Source organism: Gorilla gorilla, chromosome 1 (genome assembly GCF_029281585.2).
Source record: "Gorilla gorilla gorilla isolate KB3781 chromosome 1, NHGRI_mGorGor1-v2.1_pri, whole genome shotgun sequence".
In the NCBI taxonomy this organism is placed as follows: domain Eukaryota; kingdom Metazoa; phylum Chordata; class Mammalia; order Primates; family Hominidae; genus Gorilla; species Gorilla gorilla.
Genome location: NC_073224.2, coordinates 192,613,456 through 192,640,855, shown reverse-complemented (window position 1 = coordinate 192,640,855; position 27,400 = coordinate 192,613,456). Strand labels below are relative to the sequence as shown.

At 45.7% G+C, this 27,400-nt stretch overlaps 2 protein-coding genes across 8 annotated transcripts in view; one reads left to right on the top strand and one right to left on the bottom strand.

Moving 5' to 3' along the window:
- Window positions 1–15,364, bottom strand: part of STIL (STIL centriolar assembly protein) — a 78,035-nt gene extending 62,671 nt beyond the window's left edge. For 3 of the 6 annotated variants that reach the window (XM_063698985.1, XM_055348222.2, XM_055348225.2), the window contains exon 1: window positions 1,765–2,324. The gene's annotated coding sequence lies outside the window, so the exon portion shown is untranslated. Of the gene's footprint in view, window positions 1–1,575; window positions 1,730–1,764; window positions 2,714–15,154 lie in introns of those variants that run through there. The other 3 variants (XM_031004168.3, XM_031004179.3, XM_055348216.2) reach the window with 3 other exon arrangements.
- CMPK1 (cytidine/uridine monophosphate kinase 1) overlaps window positions 15,294–27,400 on the top strand; it is a 45,150-nt gene continuing 33,043 nt past the window's right edge. Inside the window, exon 1 of one of the 2 annotated variants that reach the window (XM_031015288.3) lies at window positions 15,294–15,696. In XM_031015288.3, the coding sequence (XP_030871148.1) occupies window positions 15,526–15,696 (171 nt within the window). In that variant the 5' untranslated portion in view covers window positions 15,294–15,525. The remainder of the gene's footprint in view (window positions 15,697–27,400) is intronic. The other variant, XM_031015282.3, reaches the window with a different exon arrangement.

The following is a 27,400-nucleotide window of genomic DNA, read 5'->3' as shown; positions in this document are numbered from 1 at the left end:
GGTCAGGAGATCGAGACCATCCTGGCTAACACGATGAAACCCCATCTCTACTAAAAATACAAAAAATTAGTGGGGTGTGGTGGCGGGCACCTGTAGTGAACCCGGGAGGCGGAGCTTGCAGTGAGTGGAGATTTCGTCACTGCCCTCCAGCCTGGGCGACAGAGCGAGACTCCGTCTCAAAAAAAAAAAAAAAGGTGACTAAACAGTCCTTCTTAGAAATGTCTGGACTTAAAAGGTTTAATGCAGCTTCCACAGAATGCAGGCTTTAAATCCTAAAACCCTTCCTTAGTACTTGGTTGTCATGGATAACAGTATTCACATGGATAACTGTAACTCTACAAAGTATAAAAAGTGCCGGTTTTTTCTTCATTAAACAGAAGTGTCTTAAAATGCGCTATTTGTGTTTTATTCCTTTATTCATTTGGGTGAAAAGATGGATAATGTTGATTTCTTATTTTAAAACAATATACATAAGGTAGTTTCATTCTGTCAGTGTTGTACAAGCCACTAAAGGTAATAAAACTAAAACCACACAACATCTATACCTAGCAAAACATATTCTCAGGTAAAGTCATCATCGTGTACAATAGAAACGTTCAAATCATCCTCACCCCTTCTTCCATATAAATTATCTTTCCATACCCACCACCTTAGTTGCTAACTTCATCAACTCACCAGACTTACGGAAAAGTCCCCATAATGCTGCTAGAAGAGTGTTTCCATATAAATCTGATCAAATTATTCTCCTGCTTTAAAAGTCAATGGCTCATGTCAGGGGCGGTGGCTCACGCCTGTAATCCCAGCATTTTGGGAGGCCGAGGCGGGTGGATCACCTGAAGTCAGGAGTTCCAGACCAGCCCGGCCAACATGGTGAAACCCCGTCTCTACTAAAAATACAAAAATCAGCCGAGCGTGGTGGCGTTTGCCTGTAATCCCAGCTACTAGGGAGGCTGAGGCAGGAGAATCGCTTGAACCCGGGGGACGGAGGTTGCAGTGAGCCGAGATCACGCCACTTCACTCCAGCCTGGGCCAAAGAGTGAAACTGCGTCTCAAAAATAAACATAAAAATAAATTTTTTATAAAAAAGCCGATGGCTCTTCTTTACATACAGAATAAAGGATCTTCACAATCCAGCCCCACTCTATTATTCCAACCTTAACCCCCCCATCCACTCATCCTACATTCCAGTCAAACTGAACTACTTGCAGTGCCCCGGTTTCAATATCTGCACAGGATGCCTCCCTTAACTTGGAATGCCCTAGTAAACCCCCGCCATCCCTCACAATCCAACTCGAATGTCACTTCCTCTGTGAAACCTTCTCCCAGACACCGTGGCGATGGTACTATACTGTCTGTACTCACACGCATAGCATTCTCGCACTTTGCTGTTTACACTTTACTTCCAGTAGTCCATGAACTTCAAACATTAACTGATCCCTCACTACGTAGCAGAGTGTGAGCCAGAAATTGTGAGGAATGCAAGAGCGAGCATTCAAGGTTTCAGTCCTCAAGAAATTCCCACCGTAAAAACAACTTTAAATGGCACGTTATCGACTGCAAACCTCTTTCACATACCTTAGCTCAGATGATACCCAAGGATTTCATGGACTGCTTAATTTCTCCCACTAGCTCCCCTTCTCGTCATCTGCTCCAGGCTCCTGGAGGGCGGAACCCACTACAGGGTTTTGAATGTTACCCACCAACCTTCCCAGGGCCACGCTGCCGCCTCTCAAGGGGGAACCAGGAGCACAAAGCTCCACTTACCGCAACTTCCGCGGAGCTGAGGTCTGTTTGCAGGGTAGGAGCGGGAGCCGGCTCCAGGGAGGGCCACCGCCGCGCCACCGCCGACTCCGGCCCCGCCTCTGGGACGTTGGGGTCGCGGGAACTGAGGCGGCAAACACAAGCTCGCGAAACTGAAGGCCGCGCCACGCCTGCTGACTGGTCAGAAACCCCGCCAGTCAGGGGGCGGGGGTGGTGCTAGAGAGCCGCGCAAGGTCGCCGTTACGTATTGGTGTGCCAACCAATCAGCGCCCCGCACTGGTTCCGCGCTCGACCAATCCCAAGTCTTCTTGGAGAACTGCGGCGCCACCGGCGCTCCAGGATCAAGGATCCGAGGATTTAAAACTTTCATTTCGTCAACGGTTAAGTTCCGGGGCGGGGTAGGCTTTCCGCAAGCGCAATGGAAAGCCCAGCTAGGTAGACTGAGGAGCGAGTGGCAGATGAAGCCGGAAGTGCTCTATAAGATGATCATCGGTCGGCGACTGGAAGCGGACACCTGAAGAACAGTTTCCAAACTCTTTACCTGAAAGCACAAAAGACAAGAAAGAGTTATTCCAGTTTCTTACTTTTTAATGTTTATTCTAAAATGTACATTTTTAATTTTTCCTTTTTGTGATCACTTATCCTCAACTTCTAGATTTCTTCCAGTTTCTTTCCTAGGAAGCCATCTGTTTAGTGACATAATTTTTTTTTTTTGAGGTGGAATCTCACTCCGTCGCCCAGGCTGGAGTGCGATGGCGCGATCTCGGCTCACCGCAACCTCGCCTCCTGAGTTCAAGCGATTCTCCTGTCTCAGCTTCCCAATTAGCTGGTATTACAGGCGTCCACCACCCACCACCACGCCCGGCTAATTTTTTATTTTTTTTTTGAAACGGAGTTTCGCTCTGTCGCCCAGGCTGGAGTGCAGTGGCGCGATCTCGGCTCACTGCAAGCTCCGCCTCCTGGGTTCATGCCAGTCTCCTGCCTCAGCCTCCCGAGTAGCTGAGGCGCCCACCACGCCGGGCTAATTTTTTGTATTTTTAGTAGAGACGGGGTTTCACCGTGTTAGCCAGGATGGTCTCGATCTCCTGACCTCGTGATCCGCCCACCTCGGCCTCCCAAAGTGCTGGGATTACAGGTGTGAGCCACCGTGCCTGACTGAGGCAAATTCTTAGGATTAAAAATATTAAAGAGTCTATTACAAAGAAAAAAGGAAAGTACAAGGTGAGAGCTGAGGCATGTGCTAATCTTTTGAACAACTAAAATAGCATGTCTTCCTTTTTGCTTAGTAATAACTCAAATACCAATGAGAGTTCAATTAAACATTTTATTAACACTGGACTTTTTTTTATGGAGTTTCGCTCTGTCTCCCAGGCTGGAGTGCAGTGGCATGATCTCGGTTCAAGCAATTCTCCTTGCCTCAGCCTCCCAAGTAGCTGGGATTATAGGCACCCGACACCACTCCCAGCTAATTTCTGAATTTTTAGTAGAGACAAGGTTTCACCATTTCAGCCAGGCTGGTCTCAAACTCCTGACCTTGTGATCCGCCTGCTTTGGCCTCCCAAAGTGCTGGGATTACAGGCGTGAGCCACCATGCCTGGCCTACCACTGGACTTCTAAGCAGGATATACATTTAACACTATGCATAAATACTTTTTGACTGAAATGAAAAGTAATTATTGACTTCATTTTAGGATAGGAATGATTCAGCATTATATTTAGGAGAGCTTGGAAGTGACTAAAGAGCTTATTTCTCCAGATGTTTTCTTTTTTTTTTTTTGAATTATAATGCAATAATCAATAGCTTTGGGGATCTGACCCCAATTCTGCCATTTAATTTCTCTGAGATTGATTTTCCTCATTTGCATATTGTACATTATCATAAAAAAGAGTTAATGCATAATGAGTGTGAAAGTTAAAGGGGCCACCCATATATTATTATTAGTCTAGGTGTAGTGGCAATTGACGTTATTAATAAATGAGCAACACATTGCCCTGTGTTCAAAGAGATTAAGGGAACTGATTTGTTAAATTAGAAAGAGAATAAGGGCTGGGTGCAGTGGCTCACATCTGTAATCCCAGCACTTTGGGAGGCCGAGGTGCACAGATCACCTGAGGTCAGGAGTTTGAGACCAGGCTGCCCAACATGGTGAAACCCTGTCTCCACTAAATATACAAAAAAATTAGCCAGGCATGGTGGCAGACGCCTGTACTCCCAGCTATTCGAGAGGCTGAGGCAGGAGAATCTCTTGAACCCGGGAGGGGAGGGTGCAGTGAGCCAAGATCGCGCCACTGCAGTCCAGCCTGGGCGACAGAGCGAGACTCCGTCTTAAAAAAAAAAAAAAAATTAGCCAGGCGTGGTGGCGCATGCCTGTAGTCCCAGCTACTTGGGAGGCTGAGGCAAAAGAATCACTTGAACCTGGGAGGCCAAGGTTGCAGTAAGCCGAGATTGCGCCACTGCACTCCAGCCTGGCGACAGAGCAAGACTCCATCTCAAACAAAAGAAAGAGAATTAAGTTTAATGGAATAAAATCTACAAATGCTATACCAAGGACCTACTATACACTAAGCTTTAGTGCTAGCTGGTATGGGGAGTTGAAAGGACATGATAAGCATAGAACAGGGAAGGCACAATTTTATAGGCTGTGTAATAAGAAGTAATTACCCAAAGCAAATATGAATAATTGTTAGATGACAGGCCAGTTTAAATAGACTGAAGATATACCATGCTAGTCTTTGATCTCTGTTTATATATATTTACGTGTCATTTCTTTTTTTTTCTCTTTTTTTTTTTTTGAGATGGAGTCTTGCTCTGTCACCCAGGCTGGAATGCAATGGCTCCACCTCGGCTCATTGCAACGTTCGCCTCCCAGGTTCAAGCAATTCTCCTGCCTCAGCCTCCTGAGTAGGTGGAATTACAGGCACCCACCACCATGCCCAGTTAATTTTTGTATTTTCAGTAGAGACGGGGTTTCACCATGTTGGTCAGGCTGGTCTCAAACTCCTGACCTCAGGTGACCCACCCACCTCGGCCTCCCGAAGTGCTGGGATTACAGGCGTGAGCCACACCGCACCTGGCCATTTATGTGTCATTTCAAGACACTGTGGAATTGCTATTACTTTTGGCCCTTACAGAGAAAAGCTACTGGTTTTATTTTTTAAATTTCCAAGTTCTTTAGTTTGCTTCACAGATAACCATTTCCATTTTGTCATTTTTTTAAAAGTATGAATTTGTTGCATAAACAATGTTATAACAAGAAAAAAATTGTAAAAGGAAAAATTCATCCAGAATTCTATATTCTAACTGCTGGAGACGGAATATTTGTGTTCCCCACAAAATTCGTATGTTGAAGTCCTAACCCCTAATATGATAGTAAGTAGCTGGAGCCTTTGGGAGGTGATTAGGTCATGATGGCAGAGCCTTCATGAATGGGATTAGTACCTTATAAAAGAAACCTCCAGAGAGCTCCCTTGCTCCTTTCTGCCCTGTGAAGTCACACGGAGAAAATGGCTGTTTATGAACCAAGATAGCAGGCCCTCACTAGATACCAAATCTGCCAGCTCCTTGATCTCTAACTTCCTACCTTTGAGAGCTGTGAAAAATAAATTTCTGCTGTTTATAAGCTACCTGTTTATGGTATTCTGTTATAGCAACCCAAAGACATCAATTGTTTTTCCTTATTCCTTTTCAGTCCCTGTCCACATGACATGGTCTTTATGATTAGACTAAGTAAATGTTCAGTGCTATAAACCCTGATGGTGCCTGCTAACAGACTGGCTATGGGGATTAAAGAGCTATTGTTATCACCAGGAACAGGGAAGTTGGAATCTGTTATTTCTCCTCTTCCTGGTTCTGTTACTTATTACTGTACTAAGTTTCTCCAAACACCCAACTTTCCCTTTCTCAATTTACACTTCTAAGCTAAATTGTACTACTGATTTTTAAAAACTACAGCTTTGCTTTTAAGACACATATTTTTATTTTATTTATGTCTTTTTTTTAAAAAAAAGATGGGGTCTCTCTCTGTCACCCAGGTGGGAGTGCAGTGGCACGATCTCAGCTCACTGCAGCTTCAACCTCCTGGGCTCAAGTGATCCTCCCACTTCAGCTCCCTCTCCGCCCCAAGTAGCTAGGACTACAGGCGTGTGCCACCACACCAGGCTAATTTTTGTATTTTTTGTAGAGATGGGGTTTCACCATGTTGCCCAAGGTGGTCTCAAACTCCTGAGCTCAGGAGATCTACCTGCCTTGGCCTCCCAAGGAGTGCTGGGATTACAGGTGTGAGCCACTGCACCCGGCCTTAAGAAACATATTTTTAAAGAAGATTGCTAATCTGTCAATTTACGCCAAATTCCTTTTAGACACTTAAAAATCTTAGGAGAGGCAACAATTACAATTTATGTCTCAAGTCATGTTGACTTATTTTACTTATTTTTTAAAGTTTGGATTATTTGGAATGAATACAATGATCAAATATCACATACTGGTAAATTCTCTAAAAGTATTTACTAAACTGAGCTAATGTACCATCATCCTGATTTTGCAGACAAAGAAATTGCAGGTATAACCAACCTACCTAAGCTTGTAAAGTTAGCAAAGATGCTGTAAATTCAGCTAAAGACAGTCAGTCTCCCTTCACTGGTCTGCCTGCAGTTCTGCAGTATGAAGCTAAGCTCAGCTGACAAAGTCACTCCCAGGAGAGCATCATATTGTCTGCTGCCAGATTTGTCACATCACATTTTTTTTTTTTTGAGATGGGCTGGGCGCGGTGGCTCAGAGATGGAGTCTCACTCTGTCACCCAGGCTAGAGTGCAGTGGCATGATCTCATCTCACTGCAACCTCCACCTCCCGGGTTCAAGCGATTCTCCTGCCTCAGCCTCCCAAGTGGCTGAGATTACAGGTGTGTACCACCACTCCCAGTTAATGTTTGTATTTTTAGTAGAGATGGGGTTTCACCATGTTGGCCAGGCTGGTCTCAAACTCCTGACCTCAGGTGATCCACCCACCTCGGCCTCCCAAAGTGATGTGATGTGGCCCAGGCGTGGTGGCTCACTCCTGTAATCCCAGCACTGGGAGGCCAAGGTGGGCGGATCACCTGAGGTCAGGAGTTTGGGACCAGCCTGGCCAACATGGTGAAACCCTGTCTCTACTAAAACACAAAAAATTAGCTGGGTGTGGTGGCGTGACCTGTAGCCCCAGCTACTGGGGAGGCTGAGGCAGGAGAATTGTTTGAACCTGGGAGACGGAGGTTACAGTGAGCCGAGATTGTGCCATTGTATTCCAGCCTAGGTGACAGAGCGAGACTGTGTCTCCAAAAAAAAAAAAAAAATAGTATGTTTCCCTGAACTAATGTTCAGAATCTTTGAGAACAGGTCCTTTGATAAAGCCTCACAACAATAACCAAGCAAATCTGAGTAGCAGGGACCTTCATTTTAGAAACTCTATTAAGTATCAGGTTATGCAATGTACTAAGCATCACTCCAGGAAATAGATTACAATATAATAGACAGCTATGAAGGCCTGAAGACAAAGCATGCACCTGCTTGCTTAAGAGAGTGAATCATGTAACAGTAACACACGGTCATGCTCTTAGTTCAATGCTGTACAAAGAGTAATCAGACAGAGTCCTTTCCTTCATAGAGCTCTAAATCTAGTGTGGAGATACCCATAACAACATAGGCCTACAACAGAAATAACAAGGGACGTGATGGGGGAGGGTAGAAGCACAAAAGAGGTACACCTAACCCAGTCTTGGGAGGTTGTTGTTTTTGTTTTTTTTTTTTTTTTGAGACGGAGTTTCGCTCTTGTTGCCCAGGCTGGAGTGCAACGGCGTGTGCCTGTAATCTCAGCTACTTAGGAAGCTGAGGCAGGAGAATTGCTTGAACCCAGGAGGCGGAGGTTGCAGTGAGCCGAGATCATGCCACTATACTCCAGTCTGGGTGACACAGCCAGATTCTGTCTCAATCAATCAATCAATTTTTCAAAAGAGATGGGGTCTCACCATCTTGCCCAGGCTTGTCTTGAACACCTGAGCTCAAGTGATCCTCCTGCCTTGGCCTCCTAAAGTGCTGGGATTACAGACATGAGCCACCATGCCCAACTTTTTTTCTTTTTTTTTTTTTTTTGAGACAAGGTCTCACTCTGTCATCCACGCTGGAGTGGCATGATCACTGCTCACTGCAGCCTCAACCTCCTGGGCTCAAGCAATCCTCCTGCCTCAGCTTCCTGAGTAGCTGGGATCACATCTGTCTAATTTTTCTAATTTTTTCTAAAGACAGGGTCTCACTAGATTGCCCAGGCTCAAGCTGAATTCTGAAACATGAATATAACATAGGCAGCAAAGGGGAGTAGTCAAGGCTGGGAAAATGAAAGTATGGGAACAGATATCTATCTCTAAGAGGCAATTATGATAAATAGGATTGATGAATGGTGACAAAGCTTATTTCCTAATCCCCTACAAAGGGTGCTAGGAACATAGATATACCCTGGGAATAGTATGCAGGTACTGAATGTATATGAAAAGACCTAATGTACTCAATGATAAACATCTATGGGTAAGGGTGGGTTTTAAGGATAGCTCTTGCTATACATCTTTCTGAGATCAGTCTTCTGGTCTGTAACATAACATATTTTGACAGGATTTTTATGAGTATGGAACTTTTCATGGAGTCAGTGTTGTATAGAAATGCACATTTTAAAGTCATACACGCTGAATTTGAATTTGACTTTGTCATCTATTGCCTTGTGGGGTTTTTTTGTTGTTGATTTTTTTTTTTTTGAGACGGAGTTCCACTCTTGTTGCCCAGGCTAAAGTGTCATGGCACGATCTTGGCTCACCGCAACCTCCATATCCCAGGTTCAGGCGATTCTCCTGCCTTAGCCTCCTGAGTCGCTGGGATTACAGGTGCTCGCCACCACACCCGGCTAATTTTGTATTTTTAGTAGAGACAGGGTTTCTCCAAGTTGGTCAGGCTGGTCTCAAACTCCCGACCTCAGGTGATCCACCTGCCTCAGCCTCCCAAAGTGCTGGGATTACAGGCATGTGGTGAGCCACCGCGCCTGGCATTGCCTTGTGGTCCTGGCTCTATGTAAAACGATAGTACTAACTTCACAGCATTATGAGAATTTCATAGGCAAGGCAAGGCTGATATTTAACTAATACCCAACTGGAAAGGCTGTATTGGTGATTAAAATATTGAAACACGCGGGACGCGGCGGCTGACGCCTGCAATCCTAGCACTTTAGGAGGCTGAGCTGGGTGGATCACTTGAGCCCAGGAGTTTGAGACCAGCCTGGGTAACATGGCAAAATCCTGTCTCTACAAAGAATAGAAAAATAAGCGAGGCATGGTGGTGCATACCTGTAGTCCCAGCTACTCAGGAGGTCGAGGCTAAAGTGAGCTGTGATGCGCCACTACACTCTAGCCTGGGCAACAGAGTTAGACCTCGTTTCAAAAATAAAGAAACAACAAAAATATTGAAACATTTACATATGAGTTGGCATATGGCTACTTCCCTAAGCACTTGCAGTGTCCTCCAACTCTCCCCTGGGACACACTGGACCTCCCCACAATCTAGCAATTAGAAGATATCTGAGGCCAGGTGCGATGGCTCACACCTGTAATCCCAGCACTTTGTGAGGCCGAGGAGGGCAGATCACCTGAGATCAGGAGTTCAAGACCAGCCTGACCAACATGGCAAAACCCTGTCTCTACTAAAAATGCAAAATCAGCTGGGCGTGGTGGCGCATGCCTGTAATCCCAGCTACTCAGGAGGCTGAGGCAGGAGAATTGCTTGAACCCAGGAGGTGGAGGTTGCAGTGAGCTGAGATTGCGCATTATACTCCAGCCTGGGCAACAAGAGTGAAAGTATGTCTCAAAAAAACAAACAAAAAGACAGCACAGAAATCTTTACAGGTATTCTGATAGATTTATTTTAAAAGTTGGAATATTATCCAAAAAATGCCTGGCACATAGTAGACATTTTTTTTTTTTTTTTGAGACGGAGTCTCGCTCTGTCGCCCAGGCTGGAGTGCAATGGTGTGATCTCGGCTCACTGCAACTCCGCCTCCCAGGTTCAAGTGATTCTCCTGCCTCAGCCTCCTGAGCAGCTGGGATTATAGGCACCTGCCACAATGCCCAGCTAATTTGTATTTTAGTAGAGATGGGGTTTCATCATGTTGGCCAGGCTGGTCTCGAACTCCTGAGCTCAGGTGATCCACCCATCTTGGCCTCCCAAAGTGTTGGGATTACAGGCGTGAGCCACCATAGTAGACATTTAATAGATATTAATCAAATTTATTTAGCCTATAGATTCAATCTATGGATATAGTTAGGAAATGCCCCTTTACTGGGTGACATCCATTTATTCTATATATATTTATTGGGGCATACTATTATTGCATATCTGGTGGCTTACCCCTAGGTGTAATTCAATGCTTCTCTGCCACCTCCAAGGAGCACTAATATATGGCTAAGACAAAATGGATTCCTTGGAGACAAATTAGGATCAAGATGCTAAGTGGTAGACCTTTCACTGTGGACAAGCAATAGGATTGAATTTTCAAGCATCAGTGTAGTATTGTGTCTTTTATTAATTCCATGTACTCGGCTTGGCTCCATGTGACTGCCAGTGTGATAAAATAGGCCCAAAGCTACTTGGAGATCCTAACTTCCTTGGCTTATTTCTCTTTTTGAGTGTTCCTGTTGATCTGGTCTAGCTTGCCAGGGAGGAGTCTAAGAGAGGGAAGGTCATCTAGGCCTGCCTTGATTATACAAGAGAGTTTTCTCTAAGCTCTATAAGATCCATCTCAGCTTACTAAATCTAAGGTTCCACAGAGGGCTTTTGGACCCTGTAGCAACTTTAAAACATGGCACCAAAATTCCTGACACTCCTCTTGAGAAGTAGGGCCTATGTACCCTCTCCTTGAATCTGGGCTCTGTGTGTGGTTGACTGAAAGAATATGGTGAAAGAAGAGTTGCTGTGGCAATTTCTAAACCCAGGTTTTAAAAACTGGCAGTTTCTACTCCCCATCTCCTGGAATGTTTACTCTTGAAGAGCAACATTTAGCCATCATGCTATAAAAAGAAACCTAAGCAACTCATGGTAAACCCCATGGTCTTTAGGGAAAGAGGGTTTCCACAATGTTAGGGAGAGCCAAGAAAAATTTAAATAGTGTATTTTCCAGCTTCCCGTCTCTACACCAAAATTAAGTATTGACACTCACAAGAGGAAAAAAATTATCCTCTGTCGGCCATGTGAATGAGCCTTCTTGGATATGGATCCTCCAGCCCTCAGCTGAGCTGCCCCAGCTGATGCCATGTGGGATGAAGATTAGCTGTCCCCACTGAGCCCAGCCCAATTTTCAGGTAATAGGCAAAATAAATGTTTCTTGTTTTGGCTGGACGCCGTGGCTCACGCCTGTAATCCCAGCACTTTGGGAGGCTGAGGCGGGCGGATCACTTGAGGTCAGGAGTTTGAGACCAGCCTGGCCAACATGGTGAAACCCCATCTCTACTAAAAATACAAAAATTAGGTGGCGAGTGCCTGTAATCCCAGCTACCCAGGAGGCTGAGGCAGGAGAATCGCTTGAACCTGGGAGGCAGAGGTTGCAGTGAGCTGAGATCGTGCCACTGCACTCCAGCCCAGGCGACAGAGCAAGACTCCATCTCAACAACAACAACAACAAAAGGCAGGGCTTGGTGGCTTATGCCTGTAATCTCAGCACTTTGTGAGGCCGAGGCAGGTGGATGACCTGAGGTCGGGAGTTCAAGACTAGCCTGACCAACATGGAGAAACCCCGTCACTACTAAAAATACAAAAAAATTAGCCAGGCGTCGTGGTGCATGCCTGTAATCCCAGCTACTTGGGAGGCCGAGGCAGGAGAATCGCTTGAAGCCGGGAGGCAGAGGTTGTGGTGAGCTGAGATTGTGCCATTGCACTCCAGCCTGGGCAACAAGAGTGAAACTCTGTCTCAAAAAAAAAAAAAAAAAAAGAATGTTTCTTGTTTTAAGTCATTGATTTGGGAATGGCTGTTTTGTAGGAATAGATAACTGGAACAGACTCAAAGGGCCAACTAGTCATAAAGTGTTTTTTTGCCTCACCTTGTCATTCCTGGAAATGACTCCCTGGAAAACCCTTGGCAGAGATGGGTGTCTGGGTTTCAGTTTTTAGAAATCTTTCCACATTAATATTTTCCTTAGTTGCCTAACATAACTGGCAGAAGGAGACAGGCAAGGAACAGGACATTAAGTACTCAACCAACTATGGTCATAATTATCCAGAAAGTTTTTTTCTCTGTGAAAAAAAATCACCACATATTGCTTTAAGTAGGTATACAAGGAAGTTTCAGACCCAAACCCCTGTGTGGAATCCTTAGTTCTGGTGTTCTATCATGGAAACAACAAAGACTGTCTTTTTGTCTCTAGCCCAAGGCTTTCACTAAAAGTATGCCAATAGCTTCCTAGCCCTTTTTCTCACAGACACCATATCCTTAAGATCTTTTAACTCTAATTGTGTGAACAAAGGAAAAGAAGGCACATTTGTTTTGATATGGCCTTTTTCATACTCCTGCTACCCATTCCCAATATGACCAATTGTCCTTGTTCTTGGCTGCCCATGTCCTAGCTCCTCCTCCCCAGAAGCTGAAGGGTTTGGAGCCTTCTTTTTTTGAGACAGAGTCTTGCTCTGTCGCCAGGCTGGAGTGCAGTGGTGCGATCTCAGCTCACTGCAACCTCCGCCTCCTGGGTTCAAGCAATTCTCCTGCCTCAGCCTCCCAAGTAGCTGCGATTACAGGCATGCACCACCACATCCAGCTAATTTTGCATTTTTAGTAGAACTGGGGTTTCATCATGTTAGCCAAGCTGGTTTCCAACCTCAGGTGATCTGCTCACCTCGGCCTCGCAAAGTGCTGGAATTACAGGCATGAGCCGCTGCGCCCGGCCATGTTTTTTTATGTGAAAATTCACATATCTAAACGTGGGTCCCTGTTTTTGTATAGCCTTCAAGCTCAAAATAATGTTCACATTCTAAAATGGATTTTAAAAATAAAAATAAATAATATTTTGGGACACATGCAAATTATATAAATTCAAATTTCAGTATCCATAGAAAAATGTTTCGTTTTTGTTTTGAGACAGGGTCTGGCTCCGTTGCCCAGGTTAGAATGTAGTAGCACGATCTTGGCTCACTGGAGTTTGCACCTCCTAGGCTCCAGGGCTGCTCCCACCTCAGCCTCCACCTCCTGGGCTCAAGGGATCCTCCCACCTCAGCCTCCCATCTCAGCCTTCTGAGCATCTGGGACTACAGGTGCACACCACCACCTGTAGTGTAGTGTAGGCCTAGCTGGGCGCGGTGGCTCATGCTTGCAATCCCAGCACTTTGGGAGGTCAAGGCAGGAGGATCACTTGAGCCCAGGAGTTCAAGACCAGCCTGGACAACATGGTGAAACCCCCTCTCTACTAAAAATACAAAAATTAACCAGGCGTGGTGGCAGGTGCCTGTAATCCCAGCTACTTGGGAGGCTGAGGCAGAAGAATCGCTTGAACCTGGGAGCTGGAGGTTGCAGTGAGCCAAGATGGCACCACTGCATTCCAGCGTGGGTGACACAGTGAGACTCTATCCCCCTCCAAAAATTTTTTTTCCAGCTGTGATAATCCAAAATATCCCATTCTCCTTTCTATGGTGGGAAGGAAAAGGTAGAAGTTGTGGAGAGGAAAGAGGTAGAAATTAAAGGGAGAATGGAAAAGAAGGGCAAACAAAGGCAAGTAGGTGAGGAGAAGGACAGGAAAAGAGACAGGGAGAAGGGAGGGACTTATAAATGGGAAAAGAAGGGTAGGAAGGATGGGAATAAGTAAAAACAACAACAACAAAAAGAAAGCAAGGAGAGAGAGTGGAGATGGGGAAGAGCCAGAAAATGCTGAGTGAGCTAAGAAAGGACCACCAAAAGAAAAAGGAGAATGGGGGTGGTCAGACAGAGGGCTATGTCACTATCCTCCTCTCCTGTTTGCTTTCGTTTACTAACGTCCTGGTCACTCTGCCCTAAACAGCTTAGTTCCTTTCCCATAGTCTTTGTTCACTCCAGCACTATCTGACTTGAACTTGTACCTGTACGACAAATCTAACATCCTGGACTCTTAGTTCTAAAAACAGGACATGCATTCTGCCTCAGTCTTCCATTCCCATGGTCTCACCCTGGACCTTGGCATCATCAGAAACTCACAAGCTGGGACATTTCAATTCCAAATATCCCACTCAGACCAGCAGCATCTATACTGCCAGAGCACTTGCTCATACACCCCACTGCAATCTTTCTTGGGCCAATGCTCTAAGACATTTGTCCCTTTCCCCACCACCCTCCAACTCCTCCACTACCAGGCTTCATGTGCCATTATTTGCTTTCCTGTATGGTTTTGATTCTACACACAGCATCATTAACATTCTCTTCCAAACATTCTCATCACTGGGCCCCCTCTCTCTGTTGTACTTGCCAGGCAAAATCCCAACCCTCAGTAAATGCAACAAGCTGCCTTCTCTGCCTGTGCCTGAATGGCCAAACATCTTCAATTATTTTGAATCCGTTACCTCAAATATCAAATGAGCTCTTAACGTTGGCCAGAAGGCCTTTTAAAGGCCTGTATGCACCAAGGCTCAGTTCTTGAACTTCTCCTTTTCTTCTCCCTTAAGATTCTTCCCTAATGAAGGGGGCAGGCGAACGGAGTTAAAGGGCTTCCATTGCAGTTAGAATACAGCCCAAATTCCTTTCCATAACCAAAAGTCCTGATCTGCCACCGATCTCACTTTCTCAACTTTTCACCTTCCATTCTCCCCTCATTTGACTCAGCCCTGGTCTCACTGTCACTGGCCTTTTTTCCTTTCTTTTTTTTTTTTTTTTTTTGAAGCAGTCTCATTGTCACCTAGGCAGGAGTGCAGTGGTGCTATTACGGCTCCTAGGCTCAAGTGAACATCCCAGTAGCTGGGATCACAGGCACGGGTCACGGTGCCCGGCTTTTAAATTTTTGGTCGAGACGGGGTCTCGTCATGTTGTCCAGGCTGGTCTCGAACTCCTGGGCTCAAGCGATCCTCCTGCCTCAGCCTCCCAAAATGCTGGGATTACAGGCGTGAGCCACCGCCCCCAGCCAGGCCTTCCTTCAATTGCTTTAACATGCCAAGCCAACTTAGATTTTTTGCACATGCTTTTCTCTGTGGGACACTCTATCCTGGTGTTTGCCTGGTTTCGCTCTTTTCTATCCTTTTGTCTTGGCTTGAATGTCACCTCTTCTGAAGCCTTCTCTGGCGACCCTGGCCATCTTATGTCCTACTTGTTATTTCTTCAAAATCGTACTGCCTTTTGTATGTAATGGTGTTTACTCATTCACACTGGCTACCTCCCCATACCTCACTGGCTGGAATGGAAACTCATTGCGAGCAGAGACAATGGGTTTTGCTCTCCCGCGGATCAGGTCCCAGCCTCCAGCTCAGCACCAGACACTTGGGGGCGCAGGATAAAATATCTGCAGTCAGAAAGCACGAATAACCACCCAAGGGATGGAGGAAAGCTGGCGCGGACCGCACCAGTGTCGCCGAGACGCCGCCGCCGCGCGAAGCTCCTCCCCTTCCGACAGCGCCGCGGACGCCTGGGCAGCCACGGCGGCGGGGCCGCGGCGGGCGCCGGCTCAGCCCGCCCCTTTCTCCCGCCGCCTCCCCGCCCCGCCCCGCGCCGCGCCGGCCGCTGTCAGCTCCCTCAGCGTCCGGCCGAGGCGCGGTGTATGCTGAGCCGCTGCCGCAGCCGGCTGCTCCACGTCCTGGGCCTTAGCTTCCTGCTGCAGACCCGCCGACCGATTCTCCTCTGCTCTCCACGTCTCATGAAGCCGCTGGTCGTGTTCGTCCTCGGCGGCCCCGGCGCCGGCAAGGGGACCCAGTGCGCCCGCATCGTCGAGGTGAGGCCCGGGCAGCAGGCGGGCTCCTTGGGGCTTGACGGGACGCAGGCCGGCCTGTCCCGCCGCCCCTAGTCCGCGCCCCCCAGAGTCGCCGAGCCGCAGACTACGAGTCCCGGCGGCCACCGCGCCGCCCGCGTGGCAGTGGCCGAGGGCCGCCGGCGCGCGGCATGCCGGGACTTGTAGTCCGCGCCCGCTCGCCTTGGGGGCCACCGCTTGAGGTCGCTTTGTTCCTGCGCCGCTTCTTTTCTTACATTTTGGGGACCAGATTCGTCTCTAGAGTGGGCTGGGAGAGGGATCCCGGAGGCCAACCTTTGGGGGTCCCCCAGCGCGCAGAGGTTAGCGTGTCGCTGATCGTGTGGCGGGTGAAGGCAGCAGGAGCGCGGATTTGGGTTAGAGGCCGTGTGCGCCCACAGTTGTGTGAAGGGGAGACCTATTTTTCTTCTCCGCGCCTTTCCTCTGGTTCTCTAAACTCCGCACTGTCACCTAACGTGTCTTTACTCTAGAAAGGAGGCCCGTGGGGCGGGGTGTTATTTTAGGCGTGCTGTGGGCTGCCGCTGGCACTCTCGAGCCCCGTCCCCGCAAGCTTTAGGGCGGAGCCAGCCCTGAGGCTCGGCCCGGGTCGGGGATGGGGAAAGCCGGGAGTGCTGTTCTGAGATCAAGCTTCAACCTTTGGCCCTGCTGCCAACTCACGCTCGGCCCTCGGTCACTTCCTGTCTCCCAGCCTCAGTTAGCCCTTGTAATACAGTAAAAAGAGTCTCTGAACCCAGATTTTCTCAGGATATAAAACACCTCCCAAATGTAAAATGCTGTTACTTTTTTTTCTTTTGCTTTGAGACAGGTTACCAGTTCAATTCTTTTAACAAATTTTGAGCTAGATGTATGGTTGATTAGCTGCATTGACACTGTGGGAAAAAAAGGCTTCATGGACAATCTGGGGAATGCTTGGGAGAGAAGGAAAACAGGATATCTAGAAACAGAAGAGGCGACCATTGGTGGCCTCTAGTAAAATCACTCTGAAACCCTGTAACCAACAAAAGTTTTTTTGACCTAGAACTTCTGATTTCCTTCTCTTCTAGGATATGGCCAATATTAGCATTGGGCTTTTGCTTCTCTCCTTATATGTTCATAACAATCAACTCCTGTCCTGTATTTTATTCCCTAAATAGCATCCAGAGAAAGTTAGATGAGTTCAACAAGTCATTATGTGTTGGACAGATGTATTTATAAATATTGATCATTTTGCCGGGCGCTGTGGCTCACTCCTGTAATCCCAGCACTTTGGGAGGCCGAGGCTGGCGGATCACGAGGTCAGGAGTTCGAGACCAGCCTGGCTAACATGGCGAAACGTCGTCTTTACTAAAAATACAAAAATTAGCCTGGCATGGTGGCGGGCGCCTGTAATCCCAGCTACTCCGAAGGCTGAGGCAGGAGAATCGCTTGAAACCGGAAGGCGGAGGTTGCGGTGAGCCGAAATCGCGCCACTGCACACTAGCCTGGGCGAAAGAGTGAAACTCCGTCTCAAAAAAAAAAAAAAAAAACATTTTAGGTGTCAAAGTGGAACTAGTCCAACTAAAAAAATACATAACATTTACATCCTCTTTAAAAAAATTTTTTTTGTTCTCTTTACTTTCTTTTGTTTTTTTTTGTTTTTGTGACAGTCTCACTCCGTCACCAGGCTGGAGTGCGGTGGTGCGATCTCAGCACACTGCAACCTCCGTCTCCCAGGTTCAAGCGATTTTCCTGCCTCAGCCTCTGCATAGCTGGGATTACAGGCGTGCGCCACCACGCCTCGCTAATTTTTGTATTTTTGGTAGAGACGGGGTTTCACCATGTTGGCCATACTGATCTCGAACTCTTGACCTCGTGATCTGCCCGCCTCAGCCTCCCAAAGTGCTGGGATTATAGGCATGAGCCACCGTGCCTGGCCTTGTCACTTGTCTTTTAAAAAGTAAAGAGACTGGCCGCTGCACTCCAGCCTGGGCGACAGAGCGAGACTCCGTCTCAGAAATAAATAAATAAATAAATAAATGGCAAGTGAAAAGTGGGAGTGATTTCAAATTTTTGTTTAATATATGTGATCTTTCTTAAATAGCATGATAAGGGAAGGGGCAAAGACTTTAGAGTCAAAGAGATACAGGTTCAAACCCTGACTCTGCCATTTACTGTTTCTCTAGGCCCAGAGATGTTGTTACCTTTAGTTCCGTGTGAAAAGGGAAAACATAGAAATGGCTATTTTGTATGGTATTTGTGAATATTAAATGAGGTAAAATATCTGGCACACAGAGACAGATGCAGATAGTTTTTTTCTCCACTTTAAACTTCAGATCTTATTACCTCTACTTTAAACTTCCTGATCTTATTATATTGGTTATTTTTATTGGTGGGTTTTGTTGTTGTTTGTTTTGAGATCGAGTCTCTCTGTGTCACCCAGGCTGGAGTGCTGTGGCACCATCTTGGCCCACTCCAACCTCTGCCTCCTGGGCTGAAGGCATCCTCTCACCTCAGTCTCCCAAGTAGCTGGGATGACAGGTGTGCACCGCCACTCTCTGCTAACTTTTTTTTAGGTTTTTGTAGAAACGAGGGCTCACTATATTGCCCAGGCTGGTCTCGAACTCCCAGACTCAAGGGATCTTACTGCCTTGGCTTCTCAAAGTGTTGGCATTACAGGCATGAGCCGCCACACCTGGTCTGGTTATTTTTATTGCAAAATAGTATTTTTCTTTTAAATTACTTTATGCATGTTATATTTGAATGCATTTAAATACAGTATGCTGTTTCTGAATCATAATATGCCTTTAAAAATCTGTACCTAAATTAATAATACCCATACTACTACACTGGTTAAAAAATAATCTACACATTCTGGGCTGGGCGCAGTAGCTCACGCCTGTAATCCCAGCAGTTTGGGAGGCCCAGGCGGGTGGATCACGAGGTCAGGAGATTGAGACCATCCTGGCTAACAAGGTGAAACCCCATCTCTACTAAAAATACAAAAATTAGCTGGGCGTGGTGGCAGGTGCCTGTAGTCCCAGCTACTCCGGAGGCTGAGGCAGGAGAATGGCATGAACCGGGGAGGCGGAGCTTGCAGTGAGCCGAGATCACGCCACTGCACTGCTGCCTGGGCGACATAGCGAGATTCCGTCTCAAAAAAAAAAAAATAATAATAAAATAAATAAATAAATGAAATAATCTACACATTCTGCAATTATTCTTTATTCTGTTCAGTAATGGCAAATAATATTTTAAACTTGTTAATTATCAGTTACAAGATTCCATGACGAGATATGTTCTGTAATGTATTATATTATTAAGATTTCAACAATTATTTGACCTTAAACTGTTATCTTCTTTAATGAAAAGTCTTCTCTTGAGTCTAGTTGCCATAAACTTTATTAAGCTGTCAATCAACTAATTCCAAATACTTTATAATTTAGCAATTGCTATTCCCTAGCTGGCTAGACAGACACTGGAATATCTTTTTTTTTTTTTTTTTTGAGACGAAGTGTCACACTGTCGGCCGGGCTGGTGTGCAGTGGGGCAATCTTGGCTCGCTGCAGCCTCCATCTTCTGGGTTCAAGCGATTCTCTGCCTCAGCCTCCCGAGTGGCTTGGACTACAGGCGCGCGCCACCATGCCCGGCTAATTTTTGTATTTTTGGTAGAGACGGGTTTTCACTATGTTGGCCAGGCTGGTCTCGAACTCCTGACCTCGTGATCCACCCACCTCAGCCTCCCAAAGTGCTGGGATTACAGGTGTGAGCCACTGCCCCCGGCCTGGAATATCTATTGTTAGTGAAGTCAGCGGTATGTTGTTTTTTTCATTTGTGAATCTCTTTATTTTGACTCAATATTTTTTTATACAGGCAATTATAAACTAAATTCCAAAATAATGTAATTTTTGGAGGTTTTTTTCCTGTAGGAAAAAAATTATATAAATCCATGTTAAATTCTCCAATTAATCTGGCTGAAGCTAATGCAGCTCACAGGGCACCTGAAATTGTTACTTTAGTATGTTGATTTCCAACTCAGGCTGCCAGAAGTACATATTTGAGTCCTAGCTACAGAAACTTCAGTTGACAGGAAGAGAAGAAAAAGAGAAAACCAAAAACTCTTAGGGATGTCTTGCTCTCTAAGGCACTGAAATTAGTGAAATGGGTATTGTTAGAGGGAAGCTGGTATTTTTTCTCTGGAGGTGAATTCTGCTCTGCAAATTGCTCCTGGAGACCTAGAGAAGGTAAAGGCAAATCTGATACAGTGTCTTCTGAGAGTGTTCTGTACTGGGAAGGAAAGATTGGAGGAAGGTTTTGGGATTGATTTTGCACATTTATTTGTACTGATGTTTTTCAGTTTTGTTTGCTTTTCTCCTTCCTTCCTTCCCTCCTTCCTTCCTTCCTTCCTTCCCTCCCTCCCTCTCTCCTTCCCTCCCTCCCTCTCTCCTTCCCTCCCTCCTTCCCGTTCTTTCTTTTTCTTCTTTTCTTTTTTTTACCAAATACCCAGACTTGAAGGAGAATTTGATTTATTTTCTAATTGTTTGTAAATCTGTATCCTCTAATACTGAATTTGTTTTTGAAAATGAGCTATTTTCTAAATCAGTGTGATACTTATAGTTAAGTTTCCAGGATGGAATTATTGTGAAATAATTTAGTTATAAAATCATGATGGGAATACTGTGTCATTCATGAATTTTTAAAATTAAGCTTTATTTATATTTGTTGTTTTGGCCCAAATGAAATTATGTCAATGTAACCTAAATTTATATTTGAAAATAACCACCATTTTACATGCATTAGTTGGAAGAAATATTTAAACCTCTCTTTTAAAGATTGTGAACATTTTGCTTACATAAACAAATTATGACTAAAGCTTATAACCATGCCAAATTGCTTTCTGTAGCACCCAGAAAACTTTTTTTTTTTTTTTTTTTTGAGAGAGGGTCTCACTCTGTTGCCCAGGATGAAGTACAGTGGTGTGACCTCAGCTCACTGCAACCTCCGCCTCCTGGGTTCAAGAGATTCTCCTGCCTCAGCCTCCCGAGTAGCTGGGACTACAGACACATGCCACCATGAATGCCATGTTGGCCAGGCTGGTCTCGAACTTCTGACCTCAGGTGATCCACCTGCCTCAGCTTCCTAAAGTACTGAGATTACAGGCATGAGCTGTTGCGCCTGGCCTCACCCAAAAAGCATTTTATCATCTGTGTCAACTTCCTCCAGGGCCTGTGTGGGTAACTCTTACTTTGCCTGGCCATCCTACTTACTGCACTTAGAAAAAGTTTTGGATGATAATTGACTTTAAGCATATATAAATCAGAAACTTGATTTCATTTATCTTTGTGTCCCCAGTGTTGAACATTGTGCCTGACACATAGTAACTGCTTATTAAGCACTTATTGAATTATAAGTTGAATACGTTGGATTCATAGAGTTTATTGTTTGTCCTGAAGATGTAAAATTTTTAAAAATTCGATCCCCAGAGGGTGCTCCAGTGGCAGTTGGCTCTCCCATTTTCAGGACCAGAAGTGTTTGAATGTCTTCCTCTGATTTCTTTTTCTTTCTTCCTTTCCTTTTTTTTTTTTTTTTTTTTTTAAGACAGAGCCTTACTCTGTCGCCCAGATGGGAGTGCAGTGGCATGATCTCGGCTCACCGCAGCCTCTGCTTCCCGGGTTCAAGCGATTCTCCTGCCTCAGCCTCCTGAGTAGCTTCAATTACAGGCACCCACCACAACGCGTGGCTAATTTTTGTATTTTTAATAGAGATGGGGTTTCACCATAATGGCCAGGCTGGTCTCAAACTCGTGACCTCAGGTGATCCGCCTGCCTCAGCCTCCCAAAGTGCTGGAATTACAAGCGTGAGCCACCGCATCCGGCTGCCCTCTTCCCTCCCCTCCCCTTCCCTTCCCTCCCCTCCCTCCCCTTTCCCTTTCTTTCCTATTTATTTATTTATTTATTTGAGACGAGCTCTCCCTCTGTTGCCCAGGCTGCAGTGCAGTGGCACAATCGTGGCTCATTCTCACTGCAGCCTCCACCTCCCAGGCTCAACTGATCTTTCCACCTCAGCCTCCCAAGTTGCTAGGTCTACAGGTGCATGCCACCATGCCCAGCTAATTTTTTTTATTTTTTAGAAATGGGGTCTCCCCAGAGCGAGACTCCGTCTCAAAAAAAAAGAAATGGGGTCTCCGTATGTTGCACAGGCTAGTCTCAAACTCCTAGGTTCAAACGATCCTCACACCTCAGTCTCCAAAGTGCTGGGATTGCATCGTGAGCCAGTGTACCCAGCCTGTCTTCCTCAGATTTCTCATGTAACACTTTTGTTTACTCTCAATGAATGAATCAATGATATGGTTGTGAAAATCTGCTGAGCAGATTTCCAAGCTCCTCATTACAAATTCTCAAACAGAGCAGCATTCAGAAGAAACTAGATAGGAAAATCCACTGGATATTAAGGTCCAGTGTTTAAGAATATGCTTCTTTCCTTTTGGTGGAATAATAATTTTTTTTTTTTTCGAGGCGGAGTTTCGGTTGCCCAGGCTAGAGTGCAGTGACACGATCTTGGCTCACCACAACCTCTGCCTCCTGGGTTCGAGCGATTCTCCTGCCTCAGCCTCCCGAGTAGTTGGGATTACAGGCATGCGCCACCATGCCCGGCTAATTTTGTATTTTTAGTAGAGACGGGGTTTCTCCATGTTGGTCAGGCTGGTCTCAGACTCCTGACCTCAGGTGATCCGCCCGCCTCAGCCTCCCAAAGTGTTGGGATTACAGGTATGATCTACCATGCCTGGCAAATTTTTTCTTTTTTAAGAAAGTTTACATTATCTGGTCCACAGGATACTTGACTCTTCAGAAGCACCACTGTTTCATTAAGGGTGCTTATGACATGGGATTTTTGTTAAGAACTTGGAGGAGGGGAGATCTTCAGATTATTTACTGCCCTTAATTTTGAAAACTTTCGTTTTTTGGCCTTTCCATTTTAAGTTATAAGAGTAACACATGCCCATAGGGAAAATGTTACATCTTTTCTAATCCTGAGATCACCAGTAGTAACTGCTTGTTATGAACTGCTTTCCCATCTCTTTCTCAATGTTCTTGTGAACAAAAATGCAAATATTTATATTTTTTACTTTCAAGTGAGATTAGTGTATTTTTTGCTGACTGTATCATAGATATCCTTTCAGTTCTTTACCTATAGATTTAATTCATTTGTGTTTTTTTTGTTTGTTTGTTTGTTTTGAGACGGAGACTCACTCAGTCTGTCACCCCCAGGCTAGAGAACCTTGGCACTCTCTTGTCTCACTGCAGCCTCTGCCTTCCAGGTTCAAGAGATTCTCCTGCCTCAGCCTCCCAAGTAGCTGAGATTACAGGTGTGTGCTACCACGCCTGGCTAATTTTTGTGTTTTTAGCGGAGACAGTGTTTCATTAGGTATTTCTTTATAGCAGTGTGAGAATGGACTAATAGAGTCTACTTTAAGATTTTTATTTTTATTTTTTATTTTTTATTTATTTGTTTGGACAGAGTCTTGCTCTGTCGCCCAGGTTGGAGTGCAATGGTGTGATCTCGGCTCACTGCAACCTTTGCCTCCCAGGTTCAAGCGATTCTCATGCCTCAGCCTCCCGAGTAGCTGGGATTACGCCCAGCTAATTTTTTAGTATTTTTAGTAGAGACAGTTTCACCGTGTTAGCCAGGATGGTCTCGATCTCCTGACCTCGTGATCCACCCACCTTAGTCTCCCAAAGTGCTGGGATTACAGGTGTGAACCACTGATCCTGGCCAATTTTTATTTTTTGGGGACAGGGTCTTGCTCAGTCCCCCAGGCTGGAGTATAGTGGCTCTGTCACCGCTCACTGCAGCCACTTGGCTCAAGCGATCCTCCTGCCTTATCCTTCAGAGTAGCTGGGACTACAGGCTCACACCACCAGGCCTGGCTAATTATTTTTTATTTTATTTTTTTGAGATGGAGTCTTGCTCTGCCACCCAGGCTAGAGTGCAGTGGGGTGATCTCGGCTCACTGCAACCTCCGCCTCCTGGGTTCAGGCGATTCTCTTGCCTCAGCCTCCCGAGTAGCTGGGATTACAGGTGCCCGCCACCACACCTGGCTAATTTTTGTATTTTTAGTAGAGACAGGGTTTCACCATGTTGGCCAGGCTGGTCTTGAATTCTTGACCTCAAGTGATCTGCCCGCCTCAGCCTCCCAATTAGCCAGGCCTGGCTAATTATTTTTTGTAAAGACAAGGTCTCACTGTGTTGCCCAGGCTGGTACTCACTGGACTGCTTCAAATGCTAATCTCTTCCGGAAACACCCTCACAGATGGTAATGTTTACCAGCTATCTGGGTATCCCTTAATCCAGTCAAGTTGACACCAAAAATTAACCATCACAAACATTATACTTATTATATTTCTATCAAAAGTATATGAATATCAGCTTGGGTGATTATTTTAATTTTTACAAATTTGTTAATCTATTTTCTGAGGTTTTTGAGAATCTTTTCCTTTTTTTCTTTTTTCTTTTTTTTTTTTTTTGAGACAGGGTGAGTCTCACTCTGTTGCCCAGCCTGGAGTGCAATGGTGCCATCTCAGCTCACTGCAGCTTCTGCCTCCCGGGTTCAAGAAATTCTCCTGCCTCAGCCTCCCAAGTAGCTGGGATTACAGGCACTTGCCACCATGCCCAGCTAATTTTTGTATTTTTAGTAGAGATGGGGTTTCACCATGTTGGCCAGGTTGGTCTCGAACTCCTGGCTTTGTGATTCACCCGCCTCAGCCTTCCAAAGTGCTAGGATTACAGGCATAAGCCACTGCGCCCGGCAATTCTTTTTTTAAAGTGAAATGGCATAATTAACCATGTGTATTTTTTTTTTTTTGAAACGGAATCTTGCTCTGTCGCCCAGGCTAGAGTGCAATGGCGTGATCTCTGCTTACTGCAACCTCCGCCTCCTGGATTCAAGCAATTCTTGTGCCTCCACTTCCCGAGTAGCTGAGAATACAGGCGCATGCCACCACACCCAGTTAATTTTTGTATTTTTAGTAGAGATGGGGTTTCACCGTGTTGGTCAGGCTGGTCTTGAACTCCAGACCTCAAGTAATCCACCTGCCTCGGCCTCCCAAAGTGCTGGGATTACAGGCATGAGCCACAATGCCTGGCCCTGTGTGTATTTTTAAAAAATATTTTCCTGGCCGGGCACGGTGGCTCACACCTGTAATCCCAGCACTTTGGGAGGCCAAGGCGGGTGGATCAGGAGGCTGTAATCCCAGCTACTCCGGAGGCTGAGGTAGAAGAATCGCTTGAACCTGGGAGGAGGACGTCGTAGTGAGCCAAGACCACACCATTGCACTCCAGCCTGGGCAACAGAGTGAGACTCCGTCTCAAAAAAAAAAGTCTCAAAAAAACCCACAAAACTTCCCTGTACTTGTCATTTATTCAGAAAACATTTTTTGAGAGCCAGGTACTGTGATATTGGTTGTTGAGTTGAGTAAGAAGACGCAGATTGGCCAATTGCAGTGGCTCATGCCTGTAATCCCGGCACTTTGGGAAGCCAAGGTGCAAGAATCACTTGAGCCAAGGAGTTCAAGACCAGCCTGGGAAACATATCAAAAGCCCATCCCTGCATGGTGGCGGGCGCCTGTAGTCCAGCTACTCAGGAGGCTGAGGCAGGAGCATGGCGTGAACCCAGGAGGCGGAGTTTGCGGTGAGCCGAGATTGCGTCACTGCACTCCAGCCTGGATGACAGAGAGAGACTCCGTCTCAAAAAAAAAAAAAAGCCCATCTCTACAAAAAATTAGCTGGGCTTGGTGGTGCGTGCCTGTGGTCCCAGTTACTTGAGAGGCTGAGGTGAGAGAATCACCTGAGCAAGAGAAGTCAAGGCTGCAATAAGACATGATCACGCCACTGCACTTCAGCCTGGGCAACTGAGCAAGACCATGTCTTAAAAAAAAAAAAGACGACAGACCCTGCTGCCAAAAGTTTACAATGTAGTGAGGAAACAAGGGAATTAATTGGTGATGACTACAGGATAGAATGATAAATCCTATGATATAAATATACCAAATATCCCATTTAGGGACATTTAGGGAAGGGACATCTAAATGTCAGTTTAATGAGTCAGGGAGGGCTTCCCAGAGGAGTTGATGTGTACGAGCTCAATTTTGAAGGACAGTGGGAAAGAAGCAGTTGGGAGATGGAAAACGGTTAGAGCAGTTATCCTTGTATAGGGTTACTGGAGGATTCAATTCTGAGTAAAGTGTGAGAGGGTAAACCGACATAAGTGAGGCTGACTCAAAAAACACTCCCTTGAATGCAAACAGATATGAAAGAACTTTGCAGATATTAAAGTTCAACTGTAAATTATTATTATTTTTTCTTTCTTTTTTTTGAGATAGAGTCTCACTCTGTCACCCAGGCTGGAGTGCAGTGGCACAGTCTCGGCTCACTGCAACCTCCACTTCCCAGGTTCAAGCGATTCTCCTGCCTCAGCCTCCCAAGTAGCTGGGATTACAGGCACACACCACCATACCTGGCTAATTTTTGTATTTTTAGTAGAGATGGGGTTTTACCATGTTGGCCAGGCTAGTCTCGAACTCCTGACCTCAGGTGATCTGCCTGTCTTACCTTCCAAAGTGCTGGGATTACAGGTGTGAACCACCATGCCGAGCCTAACTGTAAATTATTTCAAAATTGTTTATCTTTTAGTTTTGCCTCCCTAACTAGAGTGTAATGTCTTTAAGGGTGGGGACCCTGTCTTTTCCCTCTCATTTCACTACACGTTTTTCATTTATTTATTTATTTATTTTTACAAGGACTCTGGCTCTGTTGCTCAGGCTGGAGTGCAGTGGTGCGATATCGGCACATTGCAACCTTTGCCTCCCGGGTTCACGCGATTCTCCTGCCTCAGCCTCCCGAGTAGCTGGGATTACAAGCATGCACCACCATGCCTGGCTAATTTATTGTATTTTTAGCAGAGATGGGGTTTCACCATGTTGCTCAAGCTGGTCTCAAACTCCTGACCTCAGGTGATCCGCCTGCTTCAGCCTCCCAAAGTGCTGGGAGCGACCACGCCTGGCCTTCATTCTACTACATGGTTTTTGAAATGCCTTAGTCATCCTTCAGATCTTAGCTTAAAGACTATCAAATGTTCTCAGTTTATGATGCCCTTAGTGTCTCAGTTTTTTTTTTTTCATAGAAACTCTAGTGCAAAAGAAATACCTAACAGCTGTATTAAGTAAGTAATTAGGTCTAAACAATACTTAAGAAATATTTTCTAACAAGTTAGTAGCAGTTTGAAGAAATGATACATAGAAATTAGGAGAAAAAATTAGGAGAAAAAAAGTAGCAATTTAATTTCTTTTTCTTTTTTTTTTTTTTTTTTTGAGACAGAGTCTCACTCTGTTGCCCAAGCTGGAGTGCAGTGGCACGATCTTGGCTCGCTGCAAGCTCCACCTCCTGGGTTCACACCGTTCTCCTGCCTCAGCCTCCCGAGTAGCTGGGACTACAGGTGCCCACCACCACGCCCGGCTAATTTTTTCTATTTTTAGTCAATCTCCTGACCTCGTGATCCCCCCACCTCGGCCTCCCAAAGTGCTGGGATTATAGTCATGAGCCACTGCACCTGGCCTTTTTTTTTTTCTTTTGAGATGGAGTTTCCCTCTTGTTGTCCAGGCTGGAATGCAATGGCTTGATCTTGGCTCACTGCAACCTCCACCTCCCAGGTTCAAGCAAT